At 32.9% G+C, this 9,480-nt stretch overlaps 1 protein-coding gene across 3 annotated transcripts in view; it reads left to right on the top strand.

Moving 5' to 3' along the window:
• The window catches only part of LOC108740331 (kinesin-like protein Klp68D), a 75,170-nt gene that overhangs the window by 55,629 nt on the left and 10,061 nt on the right, over positions 1–9,480 (top strand). For all 3 annotated transcript variants that reach the window (XM_025977036.1, XM_025977038.1, XM_025977037.1), the window contains one exon: positions 4,004–4,248. In XM_025977036.1, coding sequence (XP_025832821.1) covers positions 4,004–4,248 — 245 coding nt within the window. The remainder of the gene's footprint in view (positions 1–4,003; positions 4,249–9,480) is intronic.

The following is a 9,480-nucleotide window of genomic DNA, read 5'->3' as shown; positions in this document are numbered from 1 at the left end:
TCCGATGCTATTTAGGAAATATATAAAATATTGTTTCAAAATTTTTTAATACATATATGTATATTCAGGGAAATGTATACATTTCCTAATAATTGTATGAAATTCTGATAATGTACTAGGAAATTAATAAAACTAATGCTTTCTGTAAATAAAATGAATAAAACACGTTAGTAAACTGAGAATCATAGTTATCTGTGTTTACGCGGTTCTATTGCGATCGCCTGATGTATATACATTGGTGACGTTATTGTTTGGGTAGGTTAGGTTTGGTGATGTACCTATATGTATTAGTGACGTTATTGTATGGTTATTAGGTAGATTTATCACAACATACATTTCCGATTGCTATTTAGGAAAAATAGTATAGATTTCCTAGGAAATGGTTCTAATATAATTTATTTCACACATTTCCGAACGATTTTAAGGATTATATACATTTCCTCTGTATACAATGACAGATTTCATACATTTCCGGTAACATTTATAAATTTTTAACTATAGCGTACTCGCAGAATTCTATGGTATATGTTGAAAAATACTAATGGAGTAGGTACTTATAATTTCTCATGAAGTTGTATTAAAAGTAATACTCATGCCAAAACAATGCTGTTTTTGACGTCCTAAGCCCATATTTGGCGGTAATTAATTATTTAAACTTTATTATTTACTATTATTACACATTATTTTGAAAAAAGGTGTTGCATGTTAGAGTTTAAACAATTAATTACCGCCGAATATGGGCTTATGACGTCAAAAATAGCAGAAAACAATTGTTCATTAAAAATGTTATAAAAATTTAATACAAATTAACCAAAGAGCAACAGAGCAAGTAAATATAGCAAAATTTTGTTTGAAGAATGACAGTTTAATGTAGATATAGCAACGAAGTAATATTTATTATTCCTCACACGAGTGTCCAGTAGAATTATGATTAGATTCAGACTTATAAGTTTCACCTTTACTGACGCGTTTCATTGAGTAGGAACAATGCTCCATTGTCTTGTTTCCGATTTAGATATTAAATTGGCGACAATTATGAATAAAAATTGCACGTACACTCTGTTATCTAAAAATAGCTTATCTTACGAACTTTTCATTTCGTTTCATTTGCATTCTAATTATTTCAATAATGCTCGCCGATTATGTAGTCGTTTAAGTGAGTAAACAGTGATGTAAAAAAAACGAACCTTGACAGTTGATAGTCGGTGTATTCAATTTTTGTTCGTATGATAACTGGATAACATTGGAATGTTAATATATTATATCAATTCGCTATTTCTTCCCCTAAGTTTTAACGTGTACAAAAGAATCAAGGCACAAGAGGCTGATAATGTCTTTGTTAGTTATAAAACCGACACCAACGTTTCGTCTCTTGTTGGCAGGCTTTATCAAGGCTAAAATATGTTTAATAATTAATGATTAAATTTTGTACAATTATTATTTATACATATTTTAGTCTTGATAAATCCTCCACATAAGAGGCGAAACGTTGATGTCTGTTTTATAACCGATAAAAATACACGTTAATATATTTTTGACGGTGCTGAGTAAGAATATATACACAGGAACGGAACAAGGGGGTGGGGGTCCACGGGTGCCCGGACACCCACTCAATTGGATTGGGCACCCACACGATTTAGGTTGGGCACCCAGTCAATTCCCGTCGATTCAGATAATAACTCGTTTCAAACAGTTCAAGTTCGTAAACGAACAGCCGGAATGATCCTTTTTTTTTTTTTAGTCATTTATATATTATGTACATCTCATCCATCGTCTAAGAAAATGTTCGCCGAGAAGCTCACGCTTTGGTCAATGCAATAATACTCTGCACTAACCTATAATACTGACACATTGGCCCATTTCTAATGACTTAGACTATCTACATTCAAACATATTACAAGCCTACAACGTTAAAGGAATAAATAACTACTCTAGGCTGGTTGTAAACATAAACATCGTTATTCACACTTAATCAAATCTAACAAATAACATACAATATATGAGTTCAAAAATACAAAAGAAATACAACACGGATGCTGCTAAGTAGCAGCTGATTGAATGCGGCGTTGCTGTATATTTCCTTGCGTGATCCTACCAGGGCCGGGCTGTCCGTTGCCTGAACTTTTAAATACGTTTTGCTCGAAAACGGTGGCCTTTCGAACCACCAAACTTTTACTTAATTTTCTTACTATATGTCTAGTGCTCTATTACCTCCTAATATGCCAAAGTAATAAATTACTGCAATCATTTTCTTCAAGACAATATCAAGGGAGAAATTTAATATTATAGTTACAAGGTCATGACCGTTGATAATCTTGATAGTTGTGAATACAAGGGGGTTTAAACCCCCTCCACCACCACCACCTTTTCCAATATGAATATTTGAATTCGGAGACGTATGTAGTAGTAAGATCGGAAGGAATCCTTCTCATTACAAACTTCGTATGATGGTTAGCGGTCGTTGTGTACATATAATACATCGTGTCAGTTTATTCGAAGAAGCCGATAAGCCTTTTGTAGTCCTTTCATGTGTGCTGTTATATATCAAGTCCGTGCTTGGTATACGTCGTATTTTCGAATTCAATCTTGTTGAAGTTCATATTTGTGGATACGTCTGTCCAATGTTCTCCGCAGTGGACGGCGGCAGGTGGAGGTTTCGGTCCATTCGTGGGAATGGCGTGAAGTATATAGAATGCATTTGACGTCGGTATAGGGTTCACGGTGTCTTTGGAGTGAGAAACCTTCCTTGTAATTTTCCTGGGCTTTATAAAACTTTCTTCGTTGATATCCACGTCCATTGTCATAGCCTTAAAAAAGACTTTTACTTATCAGCGGGGTCGCTTTGTTTACTGTCACTGTAGGTCGCTGTCGTATATAGTGGTGTTTCTCGTTCAGACGTTGGACGACCATGAGTTAGGAATCTTTTTTTTTTTGTTTTCGTGGAAAAGGGGAAATTTTCAAAAACACCCGGTCGTCCGTTACGACTGAGTAGTCTCGAATTCTCGAGGAGACCTACTGATGAGAACCCCTCTAGCTCAGACCGTTCTACGACCATCCAAGGTCCTCTTCAGTCGTGTTAAGAATCACCATGTTGATCTAAATACATAAACTGGCGGTAAAACCCCCTCGCTCAGGTATGGTCCATTGCATGCTGCGTAGGGTGGGCGTGAAACGTATAGGAGCAGGTGTCGGCATAGTCTGCACTAGGATCCGAAGCTAGCTACACACCAACGGATAGCCAACCCGTTGGGTATGTAGCGTAAGCTGCCGTTTGAGGTGGCAGTCACCTCCTCGTAGCTTAGAGGTAGAATAGTGATGCGTAAAACCAAGGGTCCGGGTTCGATTCCCGGCGAGGAAGTGACAGCGGCAACAATTTTTCCGTATTAATTTGAGGGTATCTGTAGTGAGTACAAGTAATTCAAAAAATTAATGCACTAACGGATAACATGTTACTTCTCCACAAAATTTCAAAGTAATGGCTGGAACAAACGGTGTAGTTCTGGACTAGTATATTAAATTATTTAAGTGTTAAAATGCTGTTAGCCTTACGTATATCGCAGGGTTAGTCTAATTTTTAATAAATTAACCTTATTTACCAAAATCATCTTTACCTGTACAGTCTTAACTGTACTCTAATAGGTACACAAGGAAATTGTAAGGTTGATACGTCTCATTCTTTAAATAGAATTCTTGTATTTATCACAGAATTGTTTACCTTTTTCAAAAAAGAAGTCCACTTAAAACAGTTAACCAAGTATACTTTTCGGTACTTTATTAAGAGAAAACTGTTTCAGACAGTGTAAACGCTAATTTTCTCCGCCCGTCGTATTTACGTATAAAAGCATTACTTTTAATATAAACCAACTTTGTTGGCAATAAGCAGACCCTGCAAAAAAATTGATTTCGAAAGGTTACATTGCTTCCTTTTTATTAATCAAAGTTTGATTTTAGTTTACGTAGAGATAAGAACCTTATAGTAACCTGTGAATTTTGTTGTTATTAGGGTGAAAACGTTATTGAGCTCAAATTGGATTTACCTCTAAGAACAACTCAGAATTACTTGCGTCCAGCAATATGTCCTCAGGTAAAAGCTGCCGTAAAAAATGTGATAAAGCATGAATTAGATAACAATAAGGTTGTCGTCAAGATCCCACCTCATGGCTTCTCCGTCAGGGGTATTTCAAAAATAGAACTCGAGGGTCGATATAATAAAGCTGCTCGTAACACGATCGAAGTTCATAACAACAGGTGAGTTGTGAAAATTTTATATTTCCTGTCGTCAGATAATTCTTATAAAGCTTCAAAAAACAAATGCGAAGGTGATCTTAAATAAAATTTTATGTAGATAGTAAACGTAGGTTTTGTTTGGGCATTTGGATCATGCTAAATCAGGATTAATTCTTATTGTACTCGTAGAAATTCTAGATTACTTATAATAAATCTCTATCGGTGGCAGTAAAATAATGTCACATTTAGGGCTCTAGCAACATGTTAATAAACCCCTCCGAATGCATTGGATGTTCCAACCGATAATATCCAAAGTGAGTATAATAATTGAGGACTTCAAAACCTTTCAAAATAACCTCCACGAATGTTGTCAGATTTTCAGCAGTTTTAAAGTTACGAATACTTTTTCGTAATTTTTGCCTAACTTTGTAAAATCTTAATTAATGACTTGCAAAATTCGTCCAATTCCTTCTCAAAAACCTTCTTTCTTAGTGAGTAATTGATTGAGTAAATTTTGTTTGGAACTTCTGAAGAGTTCACGCGTGGATATTTGTAAAAACTTTAAAGAAATTCTTTATTTGTTGGACTGGGCTAACTAGTTTAGTGAAAAAAAATGCAAAACTAACTAGGAAACGGCTAAAAGTGGAATAATACAACATACATGCATGAATGTAATAATTCTTTTTTTTTTAATTTTATCAGTATACAGGGTGGGGCACTTCAACCAGGTTAGTCCTTATAATTTCCTAAAACAAAAAATATACAACGTGTAATTATACAACATGTTACTGAAGTGAAACTTCTTCAAACACACAAACAAACCGGGATAGGGGTTAAAGAATTGGTTCAATGGTATTATTTGTACACTACGAATTTAAATATTACACTATAAATGCCGGAGTTGCTTGTAACGAACGTTGCATTGAAGCGCGCTCACGGCTCTAGCGATCCCCAATACGAACTCGACTACGTGGCCGAGTAGAGAGGGGACATCCGTTGCATTATTTCGTTACATAGCAACTCGCATGAACTTACCCTACCGTGCGTAAAGAAGTTTCACTTCAAAAATTTTTTCGAAAATTGAAACAACTTCTAATGAATTTGATGTTTAAAATTATCGCAGTAGGTGTAATTTTTCCAACATCAGTCTGCAATACAGAGAGCGATTGATAAAACAAATGGCCGATTTCAAAATCAAATAACTCCATTGACTTCTAATAATATTTCACATCAAATAATACAGAATGCTCTCTTTTATATGTAATTGATAATTAATTCTTAATTGAATATAACCAATGGGACGTCAACGTTCTAAATTTGATATAGGTTAATCATACAAAAGAGTTTGATCTCCGAAATGTGTCACTCAATAGCCAACAGCCATGGTCTGACCATCGACGTAGCAGTATGTATGGATGTAAATTGGTGAACATAATTCTTATCTTTTTGTAAATTGTTTTGTTTATATGATGGCATGTTAGTTGACTAACTTTGAGTATCTTGGCCATAAACCATTGTGGCGGTGGATTCCCTTTATTAATCTACTTATCCAACTTTTTCACGCCATTGGACAAGAGTTTGCATAAGTTGACTTTATTATCCATTACACAACAAAGTGACCATTATTTTTATCGGTTTGATATCATTTGATATGAGACTTGATGAGAAGTCAATGAGTTATCGGACCATCACGTCATCTATTCAAGGTACCACACCCTCTGCGTATAATTCGGCAGAACATCAAAATTATTTTAAACTGTTTTAATATATTTTTTGCTTTTAAGGAAAATAGCCGACGAATCCTTTTAAGTGTCTTACCTTATGTGTATAATATTTATTAAAACTAAAAAGTTTTTTTTTTTATTATTTATATTTCTGTTACTCTTCTGTAGATATTAATTTTGAGTTAAGAATGTGTATAAATGTATATAGCCACCCTGTTTTATTCGTTGTATCTTTAAATACCCCAGTGGCATAGAAATATTTTGGGTTAATGAAATTAGGTAATTTCTAAAGCTACTTTAATACAATTTACCTTGGAATTATCTAACATCGCGTGTCACGAAACAAATAAAATAAAAATAATAGACAACTCAATGAAATTAAAATGATATTAGTCATANAATGGAATGTAAAAACGACAACTCTCTAAGTCATTTCGTTTCTGAGATATTCAAAATAAAACCAAACACTGCAAACGTCAAATTTTCGAAGAAACGTGAAATAATTCCAGAACAGTGCGACCCAGGTCCAATAAATACTAAACTAATATTTATCTTTAATGGAGAATTCAAAAATGCAATAAAAAGTACAGAGTTCTATTTAAAATAACCAAGTTACGGTGCATTTCCGGTAAGTCCGCCATATTTGAAAATATTTTTACGTTATCATACACTTAATTCTGTAGAACTTTTATTTGAAATAGTTTTCTCAAGTTGGAACTGTACGTGTAAGAATGACCGATTTCGGATTAGTGACTCGCCCTGTATATACCTATGTACTACATTCGTGCATTTAGTAGGTACTTCAAAATAAAATTAATTTCTAAATTGTATGTTTCAAAAGATATAATAGGTTATATATAAGTCATAATGTCAGTTCTGGCTTTTAAAGGAGGGGGGGGGGGCTCTTGGAAACGCTATGCTCTAAAAAAACATGTACAAATTTAATAAAAAAATATAGATTTTTTAAACGCTATCAAAAAATTGCCCACAGGCGCCATAAAAAGTAAGATCGGTGCCAATTCTCCCTTCAAATTTTTTATGTAAAAGCATCGTTAAACGAAGGGAGGGAGATATGAGTTCTCAGCACGCCACTGATTCTATTACCTACTACAGTTTTATGTCTAATAACTACAATGCATACTTATTGTAACTAAAGGATTAGAACGCGTCACAAACATCTGTTGCTATAATAACAAATAATTTAAAAGAAAAAAAATACGTGTATGTATGTATTTGGAACAAGCCTTTTAAGGTTTAATGACTAAAAGTGAAATTTACGATAAATTAAGCAAACGTTACACACTTTCAAGTTCTATTAACAAGTTATACAATTGATCATGATCTAAAATCCAGGTAACCACTAGACGTAAACGTTTATTTAGGTCACGGTTGTACTTATGTAACATCCATTAAAGAAATCTATCATGAGTCACCAGACATCTTAGAAAGTCATACTGATGAGGTTCCCTCTCGCTGACTTTTACTTAATTTTTATTGTATCTTTTATTTGCAAATTGGGTCAAAAATATTAATAAATTTTACTTAATCGTAGTGTAAAGAAGAAGTGTTCGTTTTATAGTAATTATAATATGAAAAAATTACTCGAATAATTGTCGAGTCAAAAAAATAAAGTACAAACTCATCTTCTCCTTCTCTTTTCAACAATACTCACCTATCTTAGTAAAATACCTCAAGAATTGAATATAAACATGTAATTTTATTCTTCAAAACTTCAGTCTCATACAAATAAATTCGAAGTGATCAGTATTATGTCGAAACTGCCAGACGCGGATCGCGATTTCGATCTTTTTGGATCTCATCAGCGCATCGCAGACAGTTTCGACAGAACGCAGACCAATTTTTACCTGCTGTCTTAACAGCGCGTTTTATAAAATACCACAAATGACGCTGTAAACGCCATCTGTAGTACAATGCTACATTTAGTGGAATTCATCATTATGTTCAACAAGATCCATATAAATGCCTATAACGTAGTGGTGAGCTACGCCGTGGATTCAGTTCAGAAAGTAGATATCCGTCAATTTATATGAACCTTGTTGAACATAATGATGAATTCCACTAAATGTAGCATTGTACTACAGATGGCGTTTACCGCGTCATTTGTGGTATTTTATTCAGTCTCATAATTTTAACTATTTTAAAAACAATTTTAAACAGCGCAAAATATTCTGAAAAAGGTCACATTCTACAGCTTTGCTTGTAGTAATGTACTTGCTTTTCTTTTGTTATAATGATTTCATCCTTTTTAAACTAAAAAGTATCGGGTTGCTAATGACGTCATGAATAGACGCCGTTTTGTACTGGTATGCCCCCATACCATACTGGTGAGACAAATGTGACGCAGTAGTATATCAAACTAACGTGTGTGCATCAGACTTTTAGGAATTTTTTATTCTAAGAAACTTTAATAACTTTAGAAGAAAAATTATTGTAAACGAGCACAAACACTATTCTCAATATGACGCCAACGCACTGGCCAGTATATATATGCTGGGTTATATTTCAGAACACATCCTTAGCCTTAATAATGCGAATTATAAAATATAATTTCCCTTACTAACATGTACTTAGATAGATAAATATTTTAAGAAAAGTATTTCTGATAATGTAATACTAATATAGGCAGGTACCTACATATTGTTATAAATATATTTTCCTTCTATCATGAATAATATCATACATGAAATTAAAATTTTATTGAGTAACATTACATTATCTGAAAAAAGTTTCTCTACTTTTTACCCATGTGAAGTGTACGTATCAATAACTATATAAAATATTATGTTTGATATATTGATGTCATATTTATCACCTTTATTTATTATTGAAATTAATTAAATAACTATTTTTCCATTGCTAAATAAATAGCTTTAAGCCTAAATTTACCTATTTTAATATGATTTGATATACTATAACGTAGGTAACAATTATAATATACGGTTCTTTTAAAAATATATGTCAAATGTCAAAAGGTAAACAGTTACCTTCATAAGGCCCTTGTCGAACATTTGGAATACTACAGTTTGCAATAAATATCGGTAGGTAGCAATAAACTGTCAATAACATAATACAATATTAACTTGATTTTATGAATCAACTGAAATTTCCTGCGTGCTGATCGGAACTAATAATTTAAAAATCACAATAAATTGCTGGCCAAAAACTTAGTGCTCATTAAGCATAATAATAGCTGCAATTTACATGATCATTGGAACTACATTATCACCAAAAATTAATAATTAATAATTTTGGATCACATCATAAAATGTTTGTATTTATGTTACCGGAAATGTATGAAATCTTGGAATTGTATACAATTCCTAGGAAATGTATACAACTCCGATGCTATTTAGGAAATATATAAAATATTGTTTCAAAATTTTTTAATACATATATGTATATTCAGGGAAATGTATACATTTCCTAATAATTGTATGAAATTCTGATAATGTACTAGGAAATTAATAAAACTAATGCTTTCTGTAAATAAAATGAATAAAACACGTTA

The sequence above is a fragment of the Agrilus planipennis genome, unplaced genomic scaffold (genome assembly GCF_000699045.2).
Source record: "Agrilus planipennis isolate EAB-ADULT unplaced genomic scaffold, Apla_2.0 scaffold205, whole genome shotgun sequence".
NCBI lineage: Eukaryota > Metazoa > Arthropoda > Insecta > Coleoptera > Buprestidae > Agrilus > Agrilus planipennis.
Note: the sequence above shows the minus strand (reverse complement) of the source record. Positions and strands in the feature narration are given on the sequence as shown.